The 27,877-nt window shown below is 42.4% G+C and overlaps 4 protein-coding genes across 7 annotated transcripts; 1 reads left to right on the top strand and 3 right to left on the bottom strand.

Annotated features, from left to right (window-relative positions):
• Positions 1 to 259: 259 nt before the first annotated feature.
• Positions 260 to 7,231, bottom strand: LOC147155908 (uncharacterized). Of its 2 annotated transcripts, none has more exons than XM_086065938.1 (3): positions 6,856 to 7,231; positions 3,384 to 3,458; positions 260 to 3,156 (listed from the first exon to the last, which is right to left on the bottom strand). In XM_086065938.1, the coding sequence occupies exons 2-3, from the start codon at positions 3,398 to 3,400 to the stop codon at positions 2,703 to 2,705; spliced, it is 471 nt and encodes a 156-aa protein (XP_085922064.1). In that variant the 5' UTR covers positions 3,401 to 3,458; positions 6,856 to 7,231; the 3' UTR covers positions 260 to 2,702. The 2 variants fall into 2 exon arrangements, with proteins under 2 accessions (XP_085922064.1, XP_085922063.1); XM_086065937.1 differs by lacking the exon at positions 6,856 to 7,231 and adding an exon at positions 3,673 to 3,915.
• On the top strand, positions 4,348 to 17,038 carry lnx2a (ligand of numb-protein X 2a). 3 transcript variants are annotated; one of them, XM_086065933.1, is made up of 11 exons: positions 4,348 to 4,538; positions 7,246 to 7,753; positions 10,407 to 10,630; positions 10,715 to 10,852; positions 11,905 to 12,104; positions 12,185 to 12,586; positions 13,310 to 13,483; positions 13,580 to 13,757; positions 14,269 to 14,497; positions 15,575 to 15,733; positions 16,429 to 17,038. In XM_086065933.1, exons 2-11 carry the CDS (start codon positions 7,350 to 7,352, stop codon positions 16,562 to 16,564), a joined length of 2,244 nt encoding a protein of 747 aa, XP_085922059.1. In that variant the 5' UTR covers positions 4,348 to 4,538; positions 7,246 to 7,349; the 3' UTR covers positions 16,565 to 17,038. The 3 variants fall into 3 exon arrangements, with proteins under 3 accessions (XP_085922059.1, XP_085922060.1, XP_085922061.1); XM_086065934.1 differs by having other exon boundaries at positions 7,223 to 7,753; XM_086065935.1 differs by lacking the exons at positions 4,348 to 4,538; positions 7,246 to 7,753 and adding an exon at positions 8,609 to 8,820.
• Positions 17,039 to 17,069: 31 nt separating this feature from the next.
• Positions 17,070 to 20,633, bottom strand: gtf3ab (general transcription factor IIIA, b). The gene is made up of 9 exons (XM_086065936.1): positions 20,380 to 20,633; positions 20,175 to 20,269; positions 19,988 to 20,084; positions 19,293 to 19,381; positions 19,150 to 19,223; positions 18,889 to 18,969; positions 18,574 to 18,806; positions 17,405 to 17,458; positions 17,070 to 17,306 (listed from the first exon to the last, which is right to left on the bottom strand). Exons 1-9 carry the CDS (start codon positions 20,491 to 20,493, stop codon positions 17,187 to 17,189), a joined length of 957 nt encoding a protein of 318 aa, XP_085922062.1. The 5' UTR covers positions 20,494 to 20,633; the 3' UTR covers positions 17,070 to 17,186.
• Positions 20,634 to 25,832: 5,199 nt separating this feature from the next.
• rpl21 (ribosomal protein L21) lies at positions 25,833 to 27,735 on the bottom strand. The gene is made up of 6 exons (XM_086066148.1): positions 27,653 to 27,735; positions 27,031 to 27,109; positions 26,876 to 26,937; positions 26,504 to 26,616; positions 26,045 to 26,195; positions 25,833 to 25,953 (listed from the first exon to the last, which is right to left on the bottom strand). The coding sequence occupies exons 2-6, from the start codon at positions 27,095 to 27,097 to the stop codon at positions 25,864 to 25,866; spliced, it is 483 nt and encodes a 160-aa protein (XP_085922274.1). The 5' UTR covers positions 27,098 to 27,109; positions 27,653 to 27,735; the 3' UTR covers positions 25,833 to 25,863.
• Between the last annotated feature and the right edge of the window lie 142 nt (positions 27,736 to 27,877).

Raw genomic sequence — 27,877 nt, 5'->3', positions numbered from 1 at the left:
AGCTGCGGAGTCACGCAATTGGCTTTTTTTCTATTTTGCAGTTTTGTTTTATTTTCTGGGTGGGGGGGGGGGAACCCCGTTTTTCGTTAAAAGGGGTATGTTCAAGGTTCGCCTGAAAAAGAAAAGAAAAAAAATGTCAACAATGCTAAACAATACAAATCCAATGTATTTGTTGACAAAAAGTTTGTCACTTCCAGTTCTGATTGGGAAATTAAACAAAAAAAAACAGAAAGATGAAACTTAAAAAAAACAACAACACTAAAAAGGACCAAAATAAAATCCTTTATTGACAAAAAAAGTTGCTCACACTCAACTCTGGTTAACGGCTGAAACTATTGAAAACTGACACGAAAGACAGGAAGTAAAATCCCTACAAAATAAAACGGGTAACAGCCTAAACAGCCCAATTCAAAGTCCTTTATGCACAATTTACGTCAACATTGGCTCCACCTGAAAGTCAAACTAACGGGGATGGGAAACAATAAGTTAAAGCCTTACAAAATAAAACCAATTTCAAAAATAAAGCCATTCACAAAAATGCTGGTTAGTTCAACTTCTGGTTGAGAGATCATCCATCCATCCATTTCCTTAACAAAGGTCGCGGGGGGCGCTGGAGCCTATCCCAGCTCGGGCAGTAGGCGGAGTACACCCTGAACTGGCTGCCAGCCAATCGCAGGGCACACAGAGACAAACAGCCGTCCACACTTATGGACAATGTGGAGTGTTCAATTAACCTGCCATGCATGTCTTTGGAATGTGGGAGGAAAGCGGTGTACCCGGAGAAAACCCACGCAGGAAGTTGAAACCTTACAAAATAAAACCAGTAACAGTGCTAAACCATCCAAATCAAAAATCTTTTGTTGGCGAAAACTTGGCCGGCCCCAACTTTGGTTTCGAGATGAAACCAACGGAAATGGGAACAAAAGACAGGAAGTTGGAACCTTTCAAAATAAAATAATTCAAATCACACTCCTTTGTTCCCCCCAAAATTTGTTATTTTTTTCCGAAAACACTTTTGGCCAATTTGCCAACATTAGGCATGGCAGCACACAAGACTTGCGCGGCGTAGCCGTGACGCCGATGTGAACGGCTCATTTAACAGCACTTAGCGGCTCCGAGGCGACGGCGACAAACATGAGGCGGCGCACTCGCGCCGCGCTTACTGGTCATTAGTCTTGCTTTATGTACACTGCGCGTTAGGCCCCATTAAGCAAGGCCTCTCCTGGTTAGCCGATTAAGATGGAACTCAATTACCGTCTTTGCGTGCGTGTCAACTGTGAGCACTTTCATGCAGTGACGCGTCCCAACATCTCCGTGCCCACTTCTGTTGCAAATCAGCGAGCACTTAAAGAAAATGGCAAATGACAGGTGGATTACGGCCTGTTTTACTGCCACTTCTCCGGTTCTTCCTTCCTGCTTAGACCCTTGTGAAACTAAAAAACGGATTTGATTTAAAAAAACAAAAAAAACAAAAACGTCATCTAACCCATTCCTAGTTTATGAAAATCAGGAGTAAGAAAGGGGCGGGGAAAGTAAAATATCTACTTTTAGGGTCACTTTTAGGTATTTCTGTACCCTTTCTAGTACACGCACTTGCTCGAGTTGTTCAACAGCGACAATAAAGCGCTCAGTATCTTAATGGGGCTCTCACACGTACAATAAAAGAGCAAGTGGCGCGACTGGACGCCAATCAGCGACGGGCTGGACGGCGTTTATATTTGAACATCCTTTCGAAGAGGAAGGAAACAGTTAAAAAGGAAGATATCTTCCACGTGGATAATGCGAGTTATGGGGCGGGTTGGCATTACAGTGTGAAAGAGTCACATTTATACGACGACGTCAAACAATAAAGTGTCAACAAGTCAGAGGAGGGGGCACTTTTAACCATCTGTCTGTCCTAAAAAAAAAAAAATGCAGCATTTTGTAAAAAAAAAAAAAAAAAAAAAAGACTTCAAGATCAACACAAAATGGCGGTTGGTGTTAATGTCCTCTCTACAAAATGGCTCCATTGTCGTTTCACATCAAAACTACTTAAAACAAGATACTTGACTCATTGAGCCATTTTCAGCAGTAAAAAGTAAATATTTAGTCTATAATTAATGTGGTAACTTCATTATTTTTCATGTACAATTAATACTTAAAAAAATGATAATAATTCTACTTGCTGTCGACTTAAGATGACATCACCTGTGCTGAGGAAGTAGGTAATGACCAATCATGGCTTTTTTAAAGGTATTAATTGTAACTGAAAAATAGGGAAATAATCAAATTCATTCTGGACAAACTATTAACTTCACTGCTGAAAATAGCTCATAAGTCAAGTATCCTTTAGAAGTTTCTCATTTGAATGAGGCAAAAAAAAAAAGGGGAAAAAAAAGGACAAGCTCTGTAAGAAAATGGTTGCAAGAAAAAAAAGACACGCGCTGTAAAAAAAAAAAATGGATGCAAGATTTTTCATCTAGATGTACCTTGTGATTGACTCGTCATGGCGTACCCCCGCTACTTCGGAAGAAATGTTTAAATCTCAACTTCAAACGTATTACTACATTCTCGCATTATATGCAACTATCTTGCCCTGCCTCACCACGTGCCATCGAGACTTTTGGCCTGTTTTAGTGCCACTTCTCCTCTTTCCTTCCACCTTTTCAACAGTCAACTGTGATGAGGACCGACACAAGGGATGGATTAAAAACTTGAATCCATCAATTTGCTGAGCTTGTCCTTGTCTTTGACGTCCGTCTGTCTTTATCCGATGTCCGTCTGTCTTTATCCGACGTCCGTCTGTCCTTTTCCGGCGTCCGTCTGTCTTTTTCCGGCGTCCGTCCGTCTTTTTCCGGCGTCCGTCCGTCTTTTTCTGATGTCCGTCCATCCGACCTCTCGTCCCTCTCGCGCTTACGTCCGCGACTTCTCTCCCGCTCTCCGTCCCGCCTCTTGGTGTCGCCGCTATACATGTTCCCGCGGTGACGCTTGTGCGAGTGTCCGCCGTCCCGTCCGGCGGAGGGCGACCGACTGCGGCTCCTCCAACCAGGTGACTCCCGCCTCGTAGCGTGTGACGAGTGTCCCGCTTTAGGCTCGCCGGGACGCTGCTGCAGGCCGGTTGAGCGCAAGGTGTTGAGGAGGAAGCGCTTGTTGGTGCCCCGCAATGGACATTTCAACCTGATGAAAAATGAGCACAAACAAGTTCAAAATGTCGTTCTGAGATTTTCAGTTGCTCGAACAAGTGGGAAAATCAGTTGTACTAAGTGGAAATGCAATAACAGATTTTTCCAGGGTCGCTTGGTGCTGCTGTTTTGGTTTCCAAAAGTTCAATTCACTCTTTCATGTCCACAATTGAACATGGGCGTGCAACAAAAACACACTGACGTCATCACTGGTGGACTCACCATCCCGCAGGGCCCATCGTTTCGGCTCTTAGCCGAGCCCTGTCAGTCTCTCTCAGGAGCTCCTCTACAGCACGTCTGCAACACACGCAAATGAGTCAAGTGGACGAAAATACCGGGGGATAAAAATGGGCACGAAAACCAAGAGCATGAACCTAATGAGCGTCAAGTGCTCCATTATTAAGCAGACAAGCCGCGTCCCGATTTAACCCAATCTGGGTAAAGGTGTTAGCTAGCGGCTCACAGCTAATTACTACGTTAACATTAAAAAACACTGTTGCTACGTACGTACTTTTCCAATTCGCTTTCTTCCTCTGCCATAACTACGCGATTGATTGAAAGTGAAATGATATAGAATCCCGTAAATGGGCTGTTTTATTATATTTAAATAGCGAACGGACCGCTTGTTTATCGCGCCGGGGTCCTAACTGTAAGGACCCAAAGGTGGCCGAGTTAATGCCTGATGGAAAAATCCAATCCTCTTTAGACAAAGGTGGAACTGAAACGACCTTTAATATCGATTTTTTTTTTAAACAAAATCCCTGAACGAAAAAAAAAAATAGGCTTGCGCAACAAAATACATTCTTAGTAACGAGCCTGTTTAGAGAATGTAAGGCTGCAAGTCTGTTTTCAAAAGTGAAATCAATGAAAATGAAAAATCAATCTCTAGGGAATTTATTTACACTAACAAAGTATTTGTACTTTATTACTTCCCACACTTCATTTTAATTAATGCACACAGTCACATTAGTTTGTTTTTATTGTCTGGTCAACTTTATTATCGCCCCCCCCCCCTTTTTTTTCATTATGACCCTCCCAAAAATATTTAATAACATAAGTTTTTCTACTACTTGGAGAATATTTTCGAAGTAATTTTACTATTTGGGAATTAACCGTCGGTTGTTTTTTTTCCCCACACGCAGGCATAGTTTTTGAAGCCCCTCCCGGAGTGGATGCGCGCGCCGCCTCCTCCTCCAGATGATTGACAGCGGTGGGCGTTTTCGTGCGGGTTCGCAGGGACGCCGACACTTTGCGGTGAGTGCGTGGATTTGCGGTGAGAGACGCTAACCATCGCCCCCACCCCGCCCCCCAAAACCACCAGCTCTTTCCCCCCTTTTCGGGGTCGGGATGCAAGACGCGGAGGAACATCCGGATTAGGTAATGTATCACATCTGCATGCACGTCTACAATGTCACTTTGTGTGTGCGTGTGTGCGTGTGATGGGGGGCTCGGCTTTGCACTGATATTGAGGGCTTGTTGATGCTGTCAGACAGATGCTCACGTTCCCATCATGACACTGCAGTGTGGGTACCAGCCTGCAGGATGGAGGACAATGACAAAATGAGTGATAAAAAAAAAAACTCAAGCGGGTTTGCAGGCTTGTTCTTGTAAAGTAGACAACAGCAGCCTCTCTGGATCAAAAAATCGGACCACAAAGAGGGCTTTATGTACAAAAAAAAGGGCTAAGCTGACAAAGAGCAAAACATCTATATGGATTGTGCCGAGATTGGTTTAGACAGGTGAAGGGCCAACCGTCTGTTACTGACGTAGGAAGGCGGTGACCTCACCAACTGTGCGATTTAAATCTGAGATTTTAAAACGGATGGTTGCACGCTGGTGTCTACAAGTGTGATGTCACAGCTTTGTTTTAAAAACGGAAACAGAGGGAGCCTTGTGTCCTCATGCTTAATTCATGTCCAGCTGCGGGGATGGAGACAAGCAGGCAGTCACATCCAAGGAGAAGAGGGAGAAAAGAGAGTGAGCTTCCTTTAAAAAAAAGAAGAAGAAAAAAAAAAGGAGGCTAGAATAATTAACAGCCGGACTCTGGTAGCTAAGGAGACGGCGGAGACAGGTTGTCACGGGGACCGTAACCAAGGAGACGGGACAAAAAGAGACTGGGGGTGGAAAACGCATCAAGGGAGGGCTCATCGTGTCATGCTTCCTCGGCATCCTGTGAATGTCAAGCGCCGTGGAAGAAGAGCAGGATAGGGGGCCTGGTACCCATCCTGGTCGCCATGGCGACAACACGGGATAGCGAGAGCCAGGTGTTGTGTCACACGCGAGTCGAGGTACGCCCTCTGCCGGAGCCGAAAGGGGATCGGCGAGTAGAACCTGGCTCTGGAACATTCCATGGGAGAGGAGCGTTGAGAAATCTTTCATGAATCCGTTTTTGGCTTTTATCGCCAAGATTTTTTTTCCCTCTCCTCCGCTTATGTATTTTTATTTTTTTTAAGTGGACAATGTCCTGATCTGTGTTGTTGACATGTGCCACATGAAAACACAGTGTATGAAGTGCTGCATCCATGAGTGAAAATACTCATCTTGCGCTACCCCCATGCAAACTCTGGGCAAAATCCATAGACAAATTTATTGGCGAGATCAAGCCGCTGGGGTCGTAAAGGTCAGGCTCCACCCCCGGTCGTCATGGTAACAAAAGCCTGACTCCTCATTGGCCGAGCAGCATACGGGACGGAATGAAGGCTGGCCCGCTTGAGAACATTCAAGTGGCTGATTTCAGCAAGAGACAATAGGGTGTACAATTTTGTCCCTTGGGGTATTTTGATGAATGCAAGTACACGGAACGGTTTTGTGAAAAACAAATCTCGTGCTATTTTTGGCTCCTATCGCCAAGATGTCCACCCCATTAATCACATTCATGCCTGCTGGTCCTCCCCTCTCTTCTTCTCTGAATGCTCCTTTTTCATCTCTAAAGGACACAACTTTTGACTTTTTATGGCTGGCCTATTTTCAGAAGTTTGTCGTTCTTAAGACGGCACAAGACAAAATATTATACGCACTAAATCAGTGTTCGATCTCGCAAAACTGTCCATCTACCTTCTAAGTCCCGAAGATCTAAATTAATAAAACTAAAAAAAACGGCGTGCTGTCATCCGCAAAGGTTGAAAAAGTCTATTTTGGTGGTTGTATAAAACACAGACAGACAAATATACCATACATGGAGATCTGCACCATATAGATGCCTCAGCTCGACACAGATGATAAAGAATATATGACCGAGTACTGAGTTTCTGCACCATTTCTGTTCAAATATTAGTTGCTTAACCTCAATTCAGACCCATAGATGCTTACGGTGGACGTGACATATTTGCGTGTCTAAACCAATAAAACGCATCATTTGGACGATGTCAACACATCTGGTTCATGATTGGATCCTAGCTAACCAATCACAATCGCAAGTTGATTTGCATGATGTTCATGTTAAAATATTTACATAAAAGCTTTGCCCATCAAAAAAAATGCGGGTCTGAAGTGTTTGAAGGGCTTTATATATGTTTCCCATTATACTTTAGCATTAGCATTAAGCTAGTGCACTAAATATGGGGTGGTCACTCATCTCAGGATACCACTGCAAAAAAATAAAAAATAAAAATCTTGAGTCATTACAGACATCTGTTTTGGGAAGTAAAAGTAAAAATTGGGCAGAAAAATAACCACTCAAGTGATGTACAGCTACCTGAAAAATCCCCTTGTAAATCTCCTTTGTTTTGTCAGCCTCTTAAAAGCCCGCTTTTCCCTTTCTTTCTTTCTTTCTGTTGCTCTCCCGGTCCCCTCTTTCCCCTCCGCCTCAATCCTGGATAATTCCCTCTCGGTGGAATTGGAAGATTGCAGTGGGGCGAGAGCAAAAAGAGAGATTATACTGTCAGATTAGAGGACAGGAGCAGCGATACATAATCTCGGTGCCACACACACACGCACGCGCACGCGCACACACGGAGGCTTTTGTAGCATGCAACACACTGGGCTCACGTGCGCAAAGTATTTGCCACATGAATAAATGCCCGGGCAACATAATCAGACACTTGTTGTTTTCCCCCAAACAGCTGTCTCACCCTCTGACCCGCAGGGTTGTGATGCGCCATCATCCGCCGGGGGGCGTCCGTCCTCGCCGCAAGCCGTTCGTGCCGTGACGCTTATGGGCTAGGAGCTCGCCGGCCGCCTTTCGCCGGGATGGGCAGCCCGGGATGCGAGGTGGCTCTCTCCGGGCCCGCCGAGCCCGCCCCGGAGGCCCCGTGCCCCGAGTGCGGCCAGGTGCACCGCGGCCGGGAGAACCACCTGTACAACTACCGTCTGGAGGTGGACGACGACCTGGTGTGCCACATCTGCCTGCAGCCGCTGGTGCAGCCGCTGGACACGCCGTGCGGCCACACCTTCTGCGCCCGCTGCCTGCGCAGCTTCCTGCAGGAGAGGGACTTCTGCCCGCTGGACCGCACGCGGCTGCAGCTGCCGGCGTGCCGCAGGTCCAGCATTCTGGTGCACAAGCTGCTGGACAAGCTGTCGGTCACGTGCCCGCTGACGCCGCTATGCTCGCTCAGTATGCCCAGATGTGACCTGGAGGCGCACCTCAAACACAGGTGAGCATGAAGAATGATTTTTTTGTGTGTGTGTGTGTGTGTGTGTGTGTGTGTGTGTGTGTGTGTGTGTGTGTGTGTGTGTGTGTGTGTGTGTGTGTGTGTGTGTGTGTGTGTGTGTGTGTGTGTGCGAGACACTGCAGAAGGATATCAGAAATGCCAAGGACAAAAAGTGTGATGTGTTAAAATTAGCGATGTCAAGCGATTATTATTTTTTTAACCAATTAATTGCACAATTTTCCATAATCGCGATTAATCGTTTTTTTTTTCTTACTTCTGCTTTTTTGTACAAAACTTGTAACAGATACTTGAGTGAAATCTTTACACTTAAAAAAATAAATAAATTAATCTTCAGAGTTAACACTAATTTTGACAGCCCTAGTTAAAATGACTAAGAAGTATAAAAAAATATTTTCTGGGAAAAAAAAGCCTCAAAATGATTTTCCTTTATTTTCTTGAGTGCTGTCAAGCGATGCATTGTTTTAAACTAATTAATTGCACAATTTTCCATAATTAATCGCATTTTCTACAAACCTTGCAACATATTTACTTGAGTAAAATCTTTACACTTTAAAAAAAAAATACATTAATTTTCAGAGTTAAAACTAATTTTGACAGCCATATTTAAAATGACAAGAATGAAAAGTGAAATATAAAAAATATTTTCTGGGGAAAAAAAGCCTCAAAAATGATTTTCCTTCTTTTTTTCTCTGATGCCATCACAAAAGAAAAGTAAGACGACAACCATGGGACGAGCAGTGGCATGAACCACAAATAGGTAGAAAGGGAGTTTAAACGCATTCTTTGGCCTGTGGCCCGTTCGGACCAGGTGCTGTGAAACCTTGAGAGAGTGGAAGGTTGGAGGGGATGGTGGCGGGGGATTACCGGGCTGTTAGGTCATGTGACGAGGGATTAGTGGCTCCCAAGTCATCCAGTCATGGGTTGGCCAGCCAGAAGCTCCTCAGCCTTCTCTCACTTTTCTTTCTGGCAAACATGCTGAGCAACTTCAACACCAGAGATCTTTTCAATCACTTCTTCTGCGAGACGGCCAAGGGCAACCCCGGCTTGTGGTGAGTGGAAGGCAAATGTAGATATCGATTAAGTTTTGAGAATTGGGAACGTTTCTGTCTGGCAAATGCAGCAGTGCCCCCTCAAATGAGATTCGGACTTGTGGGGCATGTTTTGGCCTCAAAAGTCATGTGACAGAAAGCAAACTCGTTTGTTCATCTTTAGGGCCTGGGCGATTAATCGGCCGCCGATTATAATCGGCCGATGATTGCCCTTCAAACATCGGCCGATTGGGCCAAAATGAGAGATTGTTTTCCCTTTAAAATGTTCGACTGTAATCAAAGAAAAACAACGTTTTCGATGCTGTAAAAGTACCCTGAATGCACCATTTTGCTTGCGTAGCATTAGCAACGAGCAAGTGTTTCGCATAAGTGATTCTGTTGTCCCCAAGCGTCCTTTAAGCTGTTTAATGACACCCTAGTTGGAGGTAACTGTAAAACTAAACACACGGCAATAAGAATTATAGCCACTGTATATTTAACAGCGCGAATGCTAAAGTGAATGGAGGATCCCTTTCAAATGCTAATGAAAGTTAGCGTCAACTTTGAGAGTGTTTTTCCTTCAAATAACGAATATTCACACATAAATGCTGTAGAAGCACATGCTCACCGGTAAGATAACATTAAGTCAAGGCACAAATTCTGTGAAAAACAAGTTATTTAAATATAATTTAATCGCATTATATAAATATATATTTTTTATATATAATCAGGTAATCTGTATTTTTTTCTGCCAAAAATCGGTATCCGTCTTAAAAAAAAAAAGCATATCGGTTGGGCCCTATTCCGCATTCAAGCTTGAGTTTATGGCTAGCCTGGCGCTAATGCTAAAGTGAATGGGGGATCCCATTCAAATGCTAAAGGGAAGTTAGCATAGACTTCGGGAGTGTTTTTCCTTCAAATAACACGCAAATGCTGTGGGAGCACATACCCAAAAGAGGTTTAAAAAAAAGATACCCTGATCTTTACCCCATTGAGAACCTGTGTAAATGTGCGATATCTGGAACGTTTTTTGGGGCCCGGGAGATTTTCAAAAGTGACTTGTTGATTTTTCCCAACCATCCAGCGCGTTTTGACGCTTCGCTCATTGGCAGCTTAGCCGCTTGTCATCCCCCTCACCGAGCATCTTAAGGGGATTTCCATTAACCAGCTCACGCTAACAAGCAGTGAAAAGCTTTTCCGATTCAGCTCCTTTTTTTTTTTTTTTTGGCCAACATCTCACATTTGCCCGTACACGCTTCATATCACTTCTCTCTTAAAAAGTGGCCAGATCCTTCCGACAAAACCCAAAAAAACATCTTAGGTTATTTTATCAAGAGAATCAGTTACTAACCCAGAAAGATCAATGGAGGGATTAGTGTAACATTCTTTTAAATAAAGATCAGACCTCTGACCGCACGTGGGTATTAACCGCCCTTCACTTAGCGACTTACAGTTCCCAAGATAGCAAAACGGCGACATTTGACTCCTGCCGTTTTGCAAGCGGACAACTCGGGATGAGGTGATTAAAAGGGGACAAGCGCTTGCATAAAAGCCACTTCAAAAGTCAATTTCAACATGTGACGTAACAAACCGCTACCTGGCCCAAGGTGCCCAGGGACACGATGTCAGCAGACCAGCGTGGACGGCCCGCGCAAGGAGATCGGCGACGATCGACCGTCGGCGAAAAGTCCTCCGCGATCCCCGCGCTCGCCGCAGACCGACCTGGGTGACGCCACCCCCTCGCCGCCGCTCGGCGGCGACAACCCGCCGATGAGGACCAATGAGGCGGGCCTGGACAACCCCGCCTTCGAGGAGAGCACTGAGGAAGACAGTGAGTTAGCAAAAAAAAAAAAATCGAAATAAAGGCATTATCAGTAAGCTCCGTTGGTCTTGAATTGTGGGTGTGGTCTTTCAGGTGTGGTGGGCATGGAGTGCATCATCCCCAGGGTGAAGCGACCCCTCAGTAACCCTTGCATCCACCTCCTCCGCTCGGTCAGCTCTACGTCCTCTGGCTGGGACTGCCCCGAGTCGCCGCCTCTTTCCGCAGAAGAAGGTACAAAGTCACTTCAATTCGATTTCAATTGGTTCGTATTCATACAGTGATAAAAAAAAGAAAAAAGAAAAAAAAGAGATGGATTGATGTACTATGTTACCGGTTCGGTCATTGTTTTCTAAAGTAGAAGCAGATGTTGGCAAATGTCTTACTTTGATTAAACACAGAAGATAATCGGTCTTCCTTCTTCAAGCACTACAGAAATAAGTGAACAATTACTGTTGATATGCTGAAATCAGAGGATTTGGACAATTTTGAATTAACAAATGGCTCCAAACGATTACTCCATTATGAAAAATAGTTGTTGATTAATTTGATAATCGATTACTCGATTCATTTTTATAGCTCCAATTTCAATTCAACAATTACTGTTGATATGCTGATATTAGAGGATTTGGACAATTTTAAATGGAAAAAATGGCTCCAAACGATTATAAAAATAATTGCCATTAATTTGAGAATTGATTAATCGATTCATTTTGACAGCTCTAATTTCAATTCAAGTTCAGCTGTTCTAGTAGGCTTTCCCGGACATTTTTTTTAGTAGAGCTGACAAAATATTCAATTTTGTAATCAGATTAATCACATCATTAATCGCTTAATTAAAAAGGCTTTTTTGTCAACATTTTTTGCCCGACAAATTTGACGAGCACCTGCTATGTGTTCATTCTTTCGACATTTAATGCTATGAGGACATCTTAAACATTTTTTGATCCACTGCACGCTCTCATCCTCAGTTAATTACGTGCATAATTTAAAATGGAAAAAAATGACAACCAATATTTTTTACATAAATATTCAGAAAATCATACATACGCATTTATTAAATGCTTGACTTAAATGCATGTAGGTATGTTTATTGCGGAAACACAACCGATGCTACTTTTAACAACTATCCACTGTCAGCTAAAGGATCATCTGCGGTCAAAATTAATAGTAAAAGTTAATACATGATCAACGCGATAATATTTGACTTTGATAGCACTATTTTTTTTAAAAGCGCTTAGAAAGCGGAGGGTAGTAAAATAATTATCGATTTGCGGCGCCAACAGGCTGCGTCAAGTTGCCGTCGCTTCCCGAAGGCGAGATAACGGCGGTGGAGGTCCACCGGGCCAACCCCTACGTGGAGCTGGGCATCAGCATCGTCGGCGGGAACGAGACGCCGCTCATCAACATCGTGATCCAGGAAGTGTACCGGGACGGCGTGATCGCCCGGGACGGGAGGCTGCTGGCGGGGGACCAAATACTCCAGGTGAGATGAAACGGAATTTTTGTCTTCTCCATTTCAATTGGCCACCTCACGGATGTGAAATGAACCTCGCTCGTCCAAAGGTGAACAACGTGGACATCAGCAACGTGCCGCACAGTTTCGCCCGCTCCACGCTGGCGCGGCCTTGCACCACCCTGCAGCTGACCGTGCTCCGGGAGCGGCGCTGCGCGTCGCGGGCGCCGCCCTCCGCCCCGCCCGTCCCAAAAGCTCCCTGCTCCACCCCCGAGGGCAACCCTCCCAGCCCCGTGTCGCTGAGGATCACCTTGCACAAGCGCGACTCGGCCGAGCAGCTGGGCATCAAGCTGGTGCGGCGGACCGACGAGTCCGGGGTCTTCGTGCTGGACCTGCTGGATGGGGGGCTGGCGGCGAAAGACGGCCGGCTGCGGGGCAATGATCGCGTTTTGGCCGTCAACGAGCAGGATCTGCGCCACGGGACCCCGGAGCAGGCTGCGCAGATCATCCAGGTGCGGATGCGTTCGGGGACACCGAAGCTTGGGGGGGAATTTTGATTGAATTAAAAAAAGTCATCAAATGTAATCATTAGGAGTGTCAAAATGAGTATTTTATTTTTGAGTTAATTTAAAGTTCCTTTAAACTTAAATGACTGCACGTCAAAATTTTGCAGTAATAACTTTAATAATAATGCATATTTATGTGGAGACTGTGGTTAAGTTGTATTTTATAATTTGTAAAATATATTTTTAATTTTAACTCAATTTTATGAATTATTATGAAATTACTGTCAATGATGAAAAAATGCAGCCATATTTCTATTAGTTTACCTTTTTTTCCCAACTTTTATGTCAACAAGAGTATGAAAACTTAAAAAAAAATGATTGTACATTTAGAACAGATATAGAATGTGCGATTAATCGTGAGTTAACTATTAAAGTCTTGCGATTAATTACAACCTAAAGATAATGTATTTTGTTGCTGTTGAGGGATGTAATTGTTTATGCTAATTGTTTTATTAGATTAAGTTATTATTGAATAGATTGACTTTCATTACTTTTTAAATTAAATGTGTTGTATATTTTATTGTACATTTAGAACAGATATAAAATTTGCGCTTAATCGTGAGTTAACTATTGAAGTGATGCGATTAATTACGATAAAAAATATATAATGGCCTGACACCCCTAGTAATATTACTTTAAAAAAAGTAATTGGAACTTGTAACTTGACAGGCTAGCGGCGAGCGCGTGCACCTTCTCATCGGCCGACCCAGCAAACCGACTCCGCCGCCGCCGCCAAAATCCAGCTCCACCAGAGATCTCTACTGCCTTGATCACTTCCTGCCTAACCACAGCACCAGCCCCAGTCCGCTGCCCTTGCACCTCTCCCGCACCAGCACGCACCGGGTAAACGCATACGCCCACATTCTCCCCCGCCCCCAAACCATATCTCAATTTTTTTCAAGTCGTCAGTAACTCTAAAATATTTGCCGGCGTTTCCAGGATCTTTCCCAGTGTGTCACTTGCAAGGAGAAACACATCACTGTGAAGAAGGAGCCCCACGAGTCTCTCGGCATGACGGTGGCGGGTGGGCGGGGCAGCAAGAGCGGCGAGCTGCCCATTTTCGTCACCAGCGTCCAGCCGCACGGATGCCTGTCGAGGGACGGGCGAATCAAACGAGGTGAGAACGCCTCCCACTGAAACGTGTCGAGCCGGCCATTTGTTTATTGTCAACAAATCTCGATTTATCCAAACTTACTCATTTGTCATCTCGCAATATAAATCAATAATCATGCCCAAAAATGTACTATAGGCATAAAATGTATGATGCGGGTAGACTGGTCGCCATGACTGGATGGGACGCGACTAGACTGGTCGCCGTGACTGGGCGGGAAGCGACTAGACTGGTCGCCGTGACTGGACGGGAAGCGACTAGACTGGTCGCCATGACTGGACGGGACGCGACTGGTTCTTCAGCAAAAACTAGGTTGCGCTTGAAATACTTCCTGTTTTCAATCTGCTTCCTCAAATTTCCAGTTCGTGTGCTGCCATCTGGAACAATTTCATTTCATTTCAATGGGGAAAATTGATTTGCTCATAACAAATTAAACTCCCAAGTCAAGCTCCCTAACTTTTTTGAGAATACCGCATAACCTCCTCGCTCCCTCTCCCCCCCCCCCCGCCCGTGTCAGGGGACGTCCTCCTGAGCATCAACGGGCAGGACTTGACGTACCTGAGCCACAGCGAGGCGGTGGGCACCCTGAAAGCCAGCGCCGCCTCGGCGTCGGTGCAGCTGCGCGTGCTGGAAGTAAGCATGGTGGAGGAGCGCCAGCGCGACCAGCTGCTGCATCACCACGCTCACGACAGCGACTTCGACGCCAACTGGTCGCCCTCCTGGGTCATGTGGCTCGGGCTCCCCAGGTGAGTTGATGAAACATTTGCTGAAAGGAGGAGATTGTGCATGTTGGCTTCCATGGAATTTTGGGAAAGTGTACCGTGCCTATTTATAAGCAACTTTTGTTTTTAATAGATCAAAGGGACTAGGGGGGCCATTTTTATTCTTCAAGTTATCTTACATAAGGCACAATTGTACGGGGGATCAAAAAAAAAAATGACAAAGTGAAAATATAAATGAAAAAAAAAAATATATATATATATATATATATAAGTAAAAATAAATACAAAAATAAACAATTTAAAAAATAAAAATAAATGTTGAAATGAATTCAAAAATATATAAATAGAATTGAATATCAATCAATAAATAAAAATGCCCTGCATTCACATGTATTTATTTCATGCTGCCGACGCTCAGCCAGGACGAAATGTTATTCAAATGAGGGGGCGGTCCTAAGCGTATCTTGGGTTGAACTCCAGGTTGACCGTGGATAAGATAGTCGTCCATTGCTGGAGCTCTCCAATGCATGCCGGCGAGACTTCCTTCTTCGCCGAGCAGCTCACTCGACCAATGAAAGGCAGTTTGCAACCCAAGACACGCTTAAGACCGCCCCCTCATTTGAATAACATTTCATCCTGGCAGAGCATCTGCAGCATTAAATAAATAGCGTTTTTATTTATTGATTGATATTTAATTCTACTTATATATTTATTCTGACATTTATTTGCTTTATTTTTAGAATCTTGATTTTTATTGTTTTTGTTGTTTTTATTTCCATTTATATATTTTTTTATTAATTTTTTTGAGTTTTATTTGTCATATCCGTTTTTATTGTCACTTTTAGTCATTTATTTTTTATTTTGGCAGTTTTGATCCTCCATACAATTGATCCCTTATGTACAAATAAAGAACTGTTTATGGTTACAAAAAAGGTATACACAATTAAATAGTAGTAGCAGTAGATCAGGGATGGGCAACTTCATTCACGTTATGCACTTCAAACGAACAGTCAACGGTTCATGTAAACAAAACACAGTTTCTGACAACTGAGGTTGTAACATGCCTCATATGACTTCTTTTTCTGCTCATTTTGCTGGCAGTTACTTGCACAGCAGCCACGAGATCGTCCTGCGGAGGAGCCATCCTGGCAGCTGGGGCTTCAGCATCGTGGGGGGCTACGAGGAGACCCACGGCAACCAAGCCTTCTTCATCAAGACCATCGTCCTCGGCACACCCGCCTACTACGATGGACGCCTCAAGTCAGTTGGAGTCAAAAAAAAATTATCATCAATTTTACATACATGCAACTATTTTTTTTTTTATTATTGTGTTAGGTGATTCAAAATTTTAATCATATGCCTACAATAGTTAACTCACAATGAATCGCAAATTTTATATCTGTTCTAAATGTACAATAACAGTATTTCCAAGTCAAAGTAAAATTGGAAAAAAATGTTAAATAGAAATATGGCTGCATCTTTTTTAGTCATCAATGCAGTAATTTCATAATAATTCATAAAACTCAGTCACAATTAAAAAGATGTACTGTAAAAAAACGAGTGTGATATTAATTTGTGTTGGTCATTTTTCTGCCACTAGATGGCATAATTGCATTTGTAATATGTTGGTGACAGGTCTGTGCATTTTTCTTTTCATATTAAGAGCTATCTAATCTTTAACATGAACATGCAAATTTTTTTAATTACAAAATACAACTTGACCCAAATATATGCATGATTAATAAATTTATTACTGCTAAATTCTGACATGGATGAGTTTGCTGCGGTTACAGGCTTTCCAAGTAAGAGGTGGTCATCAACCGCGCGTTAAAGGAACTTTAAATTAACGCACTAATTTTGACACCCCTAAAATCAAAAACAATATATTTCATGAAAATACACAGTGACACTTTTTAACCTCGCTGACATGATCTAATCCATACCGACCTTGTCAGGTGCGGCGACATGATCGTGGCGGTCAACGGCCTGTCCACGGCGGGAATGAGCCACTCGGCGCTGGTCCCCATGCTGAAGGAACAGCGCAGCCGGGTGGCGCTGACGGTCGTCTCCTGGCCCGGCAGCCTGGTATAGCCCGGGCCCAGGTTTGCAGAATGAACTGAGACATGCTTACTGTAACATTGCGCCACCGGGATTATAATCCAGGACCAAAAAAAGCGAGATGATCGTGCCATGCCACTTGACAAGACTGCACTTCCAACACACTGCTGTGCTCATGTCATCTTCACTCTAGCAGGTGGAGACACAAACACACAAATTACAGGCAAGACATCCTGTATTCACCCCCCCCCCCCTCGCAGTTGTAAATTCCAGGGCTCCATTGAGGTGAATGCACCGTTCCGAAAGTTGAACCCTTTCACATTCAACACCAGCGTTGGATCCAGCTGAATAAGAAAAGGGCCTCATTTTCGACCGCCGCCACAACCTGGGGCTCATCATGCGCTCAGGCCCCATCACCATGACAACCAGCTGCCCAATCAGCTGTAATTTTATACATGTGAATGTGTGCGTCCTGTTTGTTTTAATAAATATTTCCTGCAAATAAAACCCAAACGAGACTCGAGTGAATGTGTCAATATCGCATTTGCAGTTCTACTGAGGCTTTATTTGCAAACAAAACGCCCAAAACATAAATTCACTCAGCTGGCAAACTTTTTTTTTTTTCTTTTAACCGGGCAATCAAATTATAATATCCTCATGATTTAGGACCTTCTAAATGCATTTCGTGCAGCTCGGCAGAAAGCTTGTTGGTCTCAGCGGCCTGCAGCTTGGTCGGTGGGACACTCCACGGCAGCTTCCTTCCGGGATACAGTTTCTAGGAGAACATTTTTATTTATTTTTGGCTCCTGCTTCACACACACACACACACACACACACAGTAACCCTACAACATGCATGGCAAGCCACTCCTACCTTGAGCTTTCTCTTGAGTGGATCATGCGCCGCTCCATGCCGCCACAGACTTTCCTAGTAGCAGCAGCAAAAATAAAAATCACATCAATCTAAATCTTAGCCCCCCCCCCCCCAATTTGCTTTTTGAATATGTGAAGCAACAACACTGCTTCCGGGTCATCATTCAACAATTTAAAAGGCAGTCTTTGTTGAGCAGAGTCACGTAATTTTACATTAGGAAAAGCTCATGGTCAAATAAAGATGTCAGTCCACTACTCACAAAACAGTAGCCATTTTTAGATTTGGGGCAAAATTTAAGGATGAATCTGTTAAATGTTTCTATATTTAAAAAGAGTGGAACAGCTATAAAAAAAATTAGATGACAGAAAGGCATACAAAGATTTTAATTTTTGGACCATCCATGTGAAATTTGAGGATCTCCCAAGGTGGAAGAAATCACTGATTTTAGTAGAGCAGGTAATTTCAATATAACATAGCAAATGATGTACATGCCATATCTCAAGAACTATAATGGCTACAGTAATGCGCTTGGTACCAAAAGCTGGAATTTGACTAATACAGTTACATATATAATAAAAAAACATTTTTGAAGTCATGACTTCAAACATGAACCCATTTTTTTGTTCAACACCTTTATTAAATGTGGCTTAAAAATGCATTTGGAGTTGTAGCTTAAGTGTGGACATTTTGCATGGCCAGTGGTATTTAAAAGGATACTTGACTCAGCCATTTTCAGCAGTAAAAATATATTTGATAACTTCATCTACGATTTAATACTTTAAAAAAAAAACACATTTGTCCACTTGCTTCCGACTGAAGAAGACAATCACCTGTGCTCAGGCAATGGGTAACGACCAATCACGGCTCACCTGTTTTCTGGGTTTGGTCAGCAGACTAAACCATAATTGGTCGTTACGTTTCCTGAGCACGGGTCATGTCATCTTCAGTCGGCAGAAAGTGGTAGAATTCGTTTTTTTTAATTGTTCCTGAAAAATCATTAAGTTATCACATTAATTATAGACAAAATATCTCACTGTTGAAAATGGCTCAATGAGTCAAGTATCCCTTTAAACCATGCAAGTAAGCAAATGTCATGCTTGTATCACCATCTGAGCATTTTGTCCCTCATCTACTAGAATAGGAGACCGTTGGAAGATTGTCCACGTTACCTTAAAGACAAAGCTCTTGCTGCAGCCGGGGTACGGGCAGCTGAAGGGCTTCTTCCCCTCGTGGTCCCCAAGGATGTGGCTCTCCAGGTTGAAACGGCGGGCAAACGTCTTTGAGCAGCCTTGCTTGGGGCACGGGAAGTTGGGCTTTCCCCCGCTGTGGTGGAGCATTTTGTGCTGGTGTAGGAACCACGTGTTGTTGAACTGCTTCTTACATGCCGGGCATGGCAGCTTAACTGTAAAAAATAAAAAATAAATAAAAATAAAAGTAATCCAAGAGGCCTGCTGTGAGAGAACAAACCAAAATGGCCGTCATACCTCTGTGTTTCTTGCGGTGCTCTTGGTACTCTGACCACGTCTTTGCCAGGAAAGGGCACAGCTCGTCCTCACAGGGGTAACCTTAATTTCAATGATACATGTGTATTATTTTCTAATTAAAACACACAAGTGTTCCCTTTAAATATAAAATTAAAATAAAAAGCATGTTTACAGTAAACATCATTCAATTATTTCCTGTATGCAGCCTTTGAAGGGAAATTTTCAGAAACCGCATCCACCATCGATGTTTTAGCAACTGACCTTTATGCATGTTCTCATGATGCTTCAACTTGCCAAGCGAGGGGAACGCCCTCGCGCAGTCATCGGCTGGACAACTAGAACAGAAAACACTCCATTTTAATAACGAGCGTGGGCAATTGTGCATCGGATTAGTAGCTCCATACCAAAACGGCAGACTGCCTTGGTGCATCCCCATGTGGGCCTTCAGCTGGTACTTCTTGTTGAAGCTACTTTGGCAGCCCTGATGCGTACACTGGAATAAATAAATACAATTTTTTTTTTAATTATTATTCATCCAACTGAATAGATGTCAAAAAGATTATCCAGAGTAATTTTCTACTGCTATGGAGTGATTATTTTTTTCCCCCTCTCTCAACTCAAAACAATCATGGCAGACAATCATAAATGTTAACCCTGTTCAATACTTAAAATGGAATACACGAATAGCAGTAAATTGGGACCAAGTTCAACATTACACCGCTACTAACGTAAATCTTAAACCCTCCACCGTTTGATAATCGGGCCTAATTTCCCCCCAAATCAAATGCCTGAATTTAGAACTCCTGTGGAGGTAATTATCCCCCCCAACAGCTCTGAAAATGCTCAGCCCATCGTAACTGTTCAACATTTAGCATCACAAATCCACCAACTGCTTCGTCTGAACGGCCAATTAGCAAATTGGTCACCGGCTAAGCTAACAGTTAGCTTAGCCACTACTATACTACTTTGCAGCAGTTTAAATGCCCGGCGGCGCCCATGCTGCCTCTCGTAAGTCAGCCTTAGGACTTACAACGGGCATTTATTCCTTATTTGCCACATTTTAAAATAGTGTTAAAAAGTTAATAAAAAAAAATCTCACTTGATATCGAGACACCTTGTGCTGGTGTGCTCGAGCGATGTGATTTTTTAAACCGGCGTATCGCAAAAACATCTCAGGGCAGCCGTCTGTCGGACATCTTCACACGAAGGAACACACAAAAAAAAAGAAGCACAAAACACATCTTAAACCTTCCATGAGATAATAGAGAAGATGAAGAGGGTCTTACTTGTGCCGCTTCTCGCCACTGTGGTTGACTTCATGTTTGTTGAGCGCATAACGGCTGCAAAAACTCTTCTCGCAGCTTGCGCAGGAAAATGGTTTCTTGGGGAAAATCCCCCAAAGAAATAAAATTATGTATATAATATAATATGTTTTTTGTTTTGTTTTTTTAAATCACCCGTACATGAACATCACATGATTTTGTAACTTACCAATCCCGTGTGTTTGCACAGATGGACCTCAAGCTTCCACGACTTGGTGAACTTGGCCTTACAGTCAAAAAACGAGCAGACGTAACTTTTGGGACCTTGCAACCTCTCCCCCATCTTTAATGAGTGCGATATAGCAGATGCGGTGTTGTGGTTGAGGATAACAGCAACCCCCAAAGATACGATGTCATAATGGGCAGGACAATTACTGACCTACACTTGGCTACTAACCACGTGCTTGATTTAACTTATTGGACCAAACCACTCTGGAGGACAAAAAGGGGGGGTCTAAAAAGTATAAAAAATTTTAACAGTACAAAAAATGGCGCAAAAAAAATGATCACAATGGGCTCTAGTAAATAATAGTGCAACTTTAACACATTGAAGGCTGGCGTAGGTGTTGTTGTTGCTCAAGCGTTGTAAAAGTCCACTCTTTTATCCGCATTGATTGATTGATTCCAGCTTTAAAAATGTCACCCGTGTATCCAGGAAGGAGACAACTGTCTGCGTTTCACGCACGCACGCACGCACGCACGCACGCACGCACGCACGCACGCATACGCACGTGCTACTTAATCTTATCGACTGTCCAATATAGTTTTTTTACCTGAGAGATTTGTCTCTCGCATTCTCAACAAACTGGAAGTGAGTGAAGCTTTCCAAAGTAAATATTGCACTTAAGCTAGCGCGTTTAGCATAAATTCGGACACGCCAACTGCAAAAATGTGGCGTCTTAATGCCCAAAATAAGCTTTTTTCTTTATTTTTTTGTATAGCTAAGAGATTCAAAATTGCAACCTTAATGTCACCCAAAAAAAAAAACCTCGTACATTCTGGAATTTATGTTAAGGGGAAAAAGTACAGTATGGTGTCACAAGTTTGATAATAATTTGAAAGACATAGTCATGAAAAACAGGGCTCCTGGTATAAAAAAAAAAAAAAATATATATATATATATTTTTTTTTTTTATTATTATCCCGAGTCGGGACTACCGACTCCCTAAGAGAAAATTGGGTAAACGTATCTATTAAAATAACCCTCAAGGGCCCAAGCTCCAAATCGTACAGGAAGTCGGCCATTTTGGGTGATTCACAGGATTTTCCAAAATGAGTTCTGTTTGTTATTAGACAAATTGGGACGTTAAATTCAGAAGTCAGTGATTCCTAAAGTGTGGTACTACAATCACTAGTGGTACTTGGCTTACTGTATTTACTTTTTAGTACAATTTCTTATATTTAGGCGCAATGTCAATGTTCAAACTGTGCATAATGTTACACTGACTTGTGGCCTAATAGCAGCATTTTTATGAACACTTAGATGTACTACGCTACCTTTTTATTTTTAAATGTTGGTTATGGTGGTAACATTTACATAGTGCCAAACGACCATTTTGAAGAACCGCTAAGTAAAAAGAAAACAAAAACATATTGACCGATTAACACAAAATTGGGTGGCTGTTTCTATGGTAACACTAAGACAACCATTTTGGTTTGAAGCAGTCATTTATGGCAACCACTTGTTGCTAGGTAGAATCCATGGGACGACAAATCTGTCCAACTTTTGTGAGCGTGTCACTGGTCTGATATCAGGCTACTAACGAATATAAAATCCAGCCAATGAAACAAATGCAAGAAAACAAACAGCGCTATCTTGCTGTCTAAACATCACCCTGTGCTCCCATGTGAAACCTTTTGACTGGCCGGTGTGAATGAGGCCTATTGAGAGCCTGTTGGACGTTACCTCAGTGCCCTCCCACGCTCCAGGTGAGCGCCGGGGGGGGTCTTATCAGCCCCATCCGGTCCCCACCTCCACCCCAGCCCCTCTGCTGTCAGGCGGACGATCAATACACGTATGCACACACATATATGAGCCTGGCTGTGTGATAAAGGCAGCCAGGCTAACACCACACCTAGCACACACACACACAGATACAGTGTGCACTCTGTTTGGCCCGTAGTGGGATTTCCCTCTGCCTTTGTCACTACTACACACCTCTCTCAAACACACACTACGTGGGCACACACCCTTACATTCACTTATATATAAGCACGTGTATAAATTTGCAAACAAATGATATGAGGCTACATACTATTTTTTAAATATAATCTCATCCCAATATTTAATCTCCATTTTATGAAAACAGAAACCACACTAAGAGATTAAAGTCAGAGTATAATGACAATAAAGTTGTATATTTTTAAGAATAGTAAATAATAGTTGTAGATTTTCAATGTAAAAAAAAATGGGGTAGATGCCACGGACTTTCGACTTCCGGGTTTCACGCATCAGCGTCGTTTCCAGCCACTGATGGCCGCGTTCCAACACTCGCACTCCCCCCCTCCCTCTGCGCCCCCCCGACCGCGCACCCCCGCCCATCGGCGCGCACTCTCTGAAATGCTTCGGACAACTGAGACAGACACACTACATACACACTCGCACCCGTCGAAAGGAACGCGCAACCGAGGGGCACAAAGGCGGAAGCGCAAGAACTGGGACGCGGCCCACACGTCGCAAACAGGAAACGGAAACAAAGCTGATGTGTGAAAAGTCCCGACTCCTCCGTGGCATATACCCCATTCGAAAAGACTGTATACAATTGTATATTTTTGAGATTCGAGTCCAAAAATTGTGAGAATTAAATCATATATTTTTGAGGGGGAAACAATTGTATACAGTAATTTTTATTTTTTTGGTTTAATCTCAGAATTAACAGAAGTAGTTATACAGTACATTTTCATGATTAAAGTCAGAATATTACGAGAATAAAGTATTAATATTACATGAGTACATTTATACATGTTAATTAAAGAAATATACTTGAGAAAAAAGCGTTATATATTTTCTAGACAAAACATATATTATTGACCCCAAAATAAATATTTGGGATTAAACGCTGATATATAAGAATAATGTGGCATACTTTCGATATTAAGGTCAGTATTAGGATTAGATTGATTAATCGTTTGATCATTTGCATTTAATTTGCATGCTAAACAAAGAGTAAAGGACAAAGTCTTGTAAACTGTGAAATGTTCTGCCTGTAATTCATATTTTTATTGTTGTAAGAAATAAGGGAATTTTTATTTATTTATTTATCTGCATTTTCTGCCTAAAAAAAAAATCCATATCAGTCGGGCCCTAGTCAAAATATGACAAGAATTAAATGGTATATTTTTTAAATAAAAGTCTATGAATTGTGTATGTCGTTAAACTTAAGATGGAATATTATTTGAAAAAAAAAAGAAGATTTTTGAGGAAAAAAAGTTGCATATTATCTCAACAAAAATAAAATATAAAAGGTAAAAGTCAGAATATTGCGGCAGTGGCGGGGAGGTGTTAATATGTAACCGAAGCTGCTGGCTGAGCGCACAAACTCAATCTGTTTGTGTGTGTGTGTGTCAAATGCGTGATTAAGTTCACACTACACAGCTTTTATCCAAATATCTCCTCCTCTTACCACCCCTCTCACACACACCCTCTCTCTCTCTCGTGTTTACTTCTTGCTCATTCAATGAGTAACCGTCGTGAGTCATCACACAAATGCTCAGGTGGACCTGTGAGCTGTGTCCATTTGCAGTTGACAAAAATATTTCTTCTGTTAGACTTAATCTGACATGAAGCATGAGGCTACGTGTTTTCATTTTTTGCTTCATTGTGGCCTGACTGTGGAGCTACTTGGCGTGAATGTTAACTGAGAGCCGCCCGCATGTATTTCTGGTCAGATTTTGTCTGTATGAGAAAACAGGATGGAATACTCGTACGCCAACTTATCAGTGCTTCCTTATCTGGAACGCTACAAGCAAAAATGCAGACATCCTGGATCAATACGAAGGGGCTTTGACTGCCAGCTCCCTTGTTGATGAATTGCATTTTGTTTGCCCATCTTTTATCTTATCCCTTATGCTACTCTGTACCGATAAGACTGAATTCCCTGACCTCGGGGGGCCTTCAAGGGTTTTCCAGGGTGAAAACAGGCTTCAGGGCCCTTGAGAGTATTTGATGCAATTCTGAAAACAGACAAGAGTAAAAAAAAATTATTGACAAAAGTTTCCACATGCCCGCTTTAAGAGAATCCATCGTCTTCGCGTGAGTCAAAAAAATTAAGTGTTCTTTATCACATGCACACATTTCATCGCGTCGCCTCAGATCTCGCTGGGCATACTGGAGCTAATTTGTGTCAATATTGGATAAAGTACCCAGGTTGGAACAGATAACCCATTTGTCACATTAGCAGTCAGCCATGTTGGGCTTGCGCTGATTAAACAAGTGGTACACACACACACACAAAAACATTTGTTCCTTTCATTTCATTTTATGTGTTAATGTTTGTGAATTAGGATTAATGATAATTACTTCAACGGTGAGGGCTACGAACAGGGTGTAAGAATGTGTCAAATAAGAAGGCACATAATCATATATGTACTGTATGTATTTCATTCATGATCCAGAATCAAATTAGTCAACTACTGTACAGTACACTGAATATTTGTGATAATTTTCTGTAACTATGCTATAGCTCAAATAAACTGTAGTGTCCTTTCGGATCAAAAGAAAACAAACAAGGCCTCCAATAACGCAGTTCCCTTATTGCACACTTCCCCCTAGTGGACTTTTTGTGATACTACTACTACTACTTTACGTCGAATTACACGTAAATCTATCAGTAACATACGATTTAATAAACCATCATATAACAAACTATAACTTTTTCTGACTTTCAGCTGCAGGTTGTATTTTATTCACGTAATATTCTGACTTTTAATATATTTTTTTAATTCAAGTATACTACTATATTCTCACAATAATATGGCTCATCTATCTTCAAAAATAAATGTATGATCATTTATGATTAAAAAAAAAAGTTTTCACCTAAATAATCCATTTTATATTTCTAGAAAAGTACTTATTTTGAAAATACATATTTTTCTTTTTGAAAACTATATTGTCCGATTATACACCTTACACCACTATAAAATGATTTTCCTCAAGAAAAAACAAAACATTTCCACCCCAAATATTTATAAGCCTGACTATCTCAATAGTAATTAAAAATGCTGAAAATTTAAATCTAAAAAAAATACTTTAATCTTGAAAGTGTACAAAATAAACTGGAACCTAAAAATATATAATTTATTTCTCTCTAGCCTGACTGATCTTAAAAATATACAACCTGATCACATCCAATGTACAGATGCATCTCAAAATACTTTAGTTTCAGTATTACTCAAATCTAAAGACCAATTCCTACTAATTTCAATTCCATATTTTGATGGTTGATTCTAATTTCTAGGCAAATTTTGAATGAATAAGCTACAATCAAAACAAAAACATTAACTATTTCACTCTATAGTTAGTCATTGTCCAAGGTATTTTCATTTGTGATGCACTGTACTTGTGTTTTTTTCAAACACAAATGTATTTAAAGTCAAATGAAATCAAACGTGAGCAGCGACAGCTGTGAACAAACATCTTTATTTTACGTGCACTTTATGCCATGAACTCATAGGGGATGGGCTCCAGCAGCTGAGGCTGATTCTTCTTGGTGCTGACAAAATGAGCTTCGCGGGGAGGAGCAGGCTGCAAAGAACGCATTTAACAGAACGTTACGTCACAAGCGGCTTGCGAGGAAAGACTCAAACGTGACCGTTTCCGGCGCGCTCCGTCCGACCTGGCGCTTGAGCTCCACCCAGGTGCCGTTCTGCTTGGCCTCCAGCTTCTTGCTGTCGTTCTCCTTGACGCGCCTCAGGAAGCTGGCGCGGCTCATAGAGTGCTTCACGTGCTCAATGCGGACGTTGATCTTCTTGGGCAGGATCCTGCCCCTGCAGGCACAAACCACCCGCAATCCAAATGTTTGAAACCGGCACCACTTTCAGCTTTGTCGCCCCACCCCACAGCGCTATTTTCTAAATATCTGCCATCGTTTGTTGTAACCCCGCAAGCACCTCAGCTCTAACAGGTCGGTTGAGACCAAGGATGCCAGAGGTCCGAGTGCTTTCCCCCACACGAATGACCACACAGTGGACACGAACTGTCCCGGTGGCAAAGTGAACGTGGGGTTGCCTTACTTCTCTCCTCGGGCCAAATTAATCCTTTTGGAGGCATTTAAAATATCGTCCGTGGTACTTACTTGACCTGCTTGTTGACAATGACACCGACGGCATGTTGGGTGACGTTGTACACGCGCCCGGTCTTGCCATGGTAGCATTTGTGTGGCATACCCTTCTGAACGGTACCTGTGCCCTGGAGAGAAAAAAAGCACACACACACACAATCAGTCATGACATTGGTCACCAATTTATACTTTAAATGTATTTTTTAGAATCGATTCAAACGGATGATAATGTCACAATGTATACAATATTTTATATCCAACATTTACAAAATGAATAACCCATGTTAGATAAACAACAAACAAGTGCCACGGCCAAATTACACCACACCCTGTTCATTTATTTTTTATTTTTTTTTTAATTCAAAATCCACCTGATAGAATCATTACCTTGATGTCAACAATGTCGCCCTTCTTGTAGATGCGCATGTATGTGGACAGGGGAATCGGGCCTGTCAAATTGTGGAAGGAAATTCAGTGTCAACGTGCACGGCTTCCAACGACAGCATTTACTTGCACAACTTTGGGGGAAAAAAAACACTCACCATGCTTGCGGAATGGCCTGCTAAACATGTACCTGGTCCCCCTCCTCTTGCCTCTGGTGTTCGTCATGTTGCCTGATTACTGAAAAGAATAGACAAATAAAGTAAATATGTGAAATTTGTCTTGAGATACATGATCTAGAACGAGTCTTGAGCATTTTTTTTGTGGTTTTACAAGTGACTGACATATTTATTTGCATGTATGTTTTACTTTGAACAGTTTACTCCCCTCAATTGCAACTATTGCTGCAACTGTACATTAGGCTATTTAACAGCTAACACAGCTCTGCGTCACATGTAAGACGCTTACATTTCAAAAAGGCTTTAGGACATTTGGTAACACTGGCAAACTAACAAATTACAATTGTGAAAGCTGAAGAAGGGTCGAATACGTGTAAGAACGAAAAAAAATAGTGGTTGTTTCCTTCGAGGCCCACATGGAGAAGCACGCCGCAGCTACGGCTCACATTTAGCGGGCTTTACAGTTCTTCCCCGGCGAGTTAATAGCATATTTTCACTACAAACATACAAAATAGGTGTTGAGCTACATACGCAAGTGCAAAGGTCGACGAAACGGGAGTTTTTTGTGGGTGAAATTTGTAACTTTAACCGGAGAACAACTTACCCCGGGGTCTCGACAAGATGGCGGGTACGGCGGAAAGAGAGATTCGAGGACCTCAAGCTCCGCCTTGCTGGGTTACAAATGAGGCTGCCCCGTGTCATTGCCTGAACAAAAAGGCTAAAGCTTTGGCGTGGGCTGAGCCTGGATCAGTTACGTTCGAGAAAATTACAGGGATTTTGTTCATTGCGTATGACTTTTTTTTAAAGAGTAAAATTGCACTTTAAAAAA

This window comes from Leptonotus elevatus, chromosome 21 (genome assembly GCF_054856555.1).
Source record: "Leptonotus elevatus isolate MCC_2025b chromosome 21, RoL_Lele_1.0, whole genome shotgun sequence".
Taxonomy (NCBI): Eukaryota; Metazoa; Chordata; class Actinopteri; order Syngnathiformes; family Syngnathidae; genus Leptonotus; species Leptonotus elevatus.
Note: the sequence above shows the minus strand (reverse complement) of the source record. Positions and strands in the feature narration are given on the sequence as shown.

Coding starts and splice junctions, on each gene's coding strand:
- rpl21 (XM_086066148.1), bottom strand. CDS start 27,097: ATGACGAACACCAGAGGCAAGAGGAGGGGGACCAGGTACATGTTTAGC. Junction 26,617..26,875: donor GCGACATTGTTGACATCAAG/GTAATGATTCTA, acceptor TTTTCTCTCCAG/GGCACAGGTACCGTTCAGAA. Junction 25,954..26,044: donor GGGTGGAGCTCAAGCGCCAG/GTCGGACGGAGC, acceptor CGTTCTTTGCAG/CCTGCTCCTCCCCGCGAAGC.
- gtf3ab (XM_086065936.1), bottom strand. CDS start 20,493: ATGGGGGAGAGGTTGCAAGGTCCCAAAAGTTACGTCTGCTCGTTTTTT. Junction 20,270..20,379: donor TGTGCAAACACACGGGATTG/GTAAGTTACAAA, acceptor ATTTTCCCCAAG/AAACCATTTTCCTGCGCAAG. Junction 19,382..19,987: donor ACAAGGTGTCTCGATATCAA/GTGAGATTTTTT, acceptor TATTTATTCCAG/TGTACGCATCAGGGCTGCCA.
- LOC147155908 (XM_086065937.1), bottom strand. CDS start 3,701: ATGGCAGAGGAAGAAAGCGAATTGGAAAA. Junction 3,459..3,672: donor GAAGAAAGCGAATTGGAAAA/GTACGTACGTAG, acceptor CGTGTGTTGCAG/ACGTGCTGTAGAGGAGCTCC. Junction 3,157..3,383: donor ACGATGGGCCCTGCGGGATG/GTGAGTCCACCA, acceptor ATTTTTCATCAG/GTTGAAATGTCCATTGCGGG.
- lnx2a (XM_086065933.1), top strand. CDS start 7,350: ATGGGCAGCCCGGGATGCGAGGTGGCTCTCTCCGGGCCCGCCGAGCCC. Junction 7,754..10,406: donor GAGGCGCACCTCAAACACAG/GTGAGCATGAAG, acceptor ACCTGGCCCAAG/GTGCCCAGGGACACGATGTC. Junction 13,758..14,268: donor GGACGGGCGAATCAAACGAG/GTGAGAACGCCT, acceptor CGCCCGTGTCAG/GGGACGTCCTCCTGAGCATC.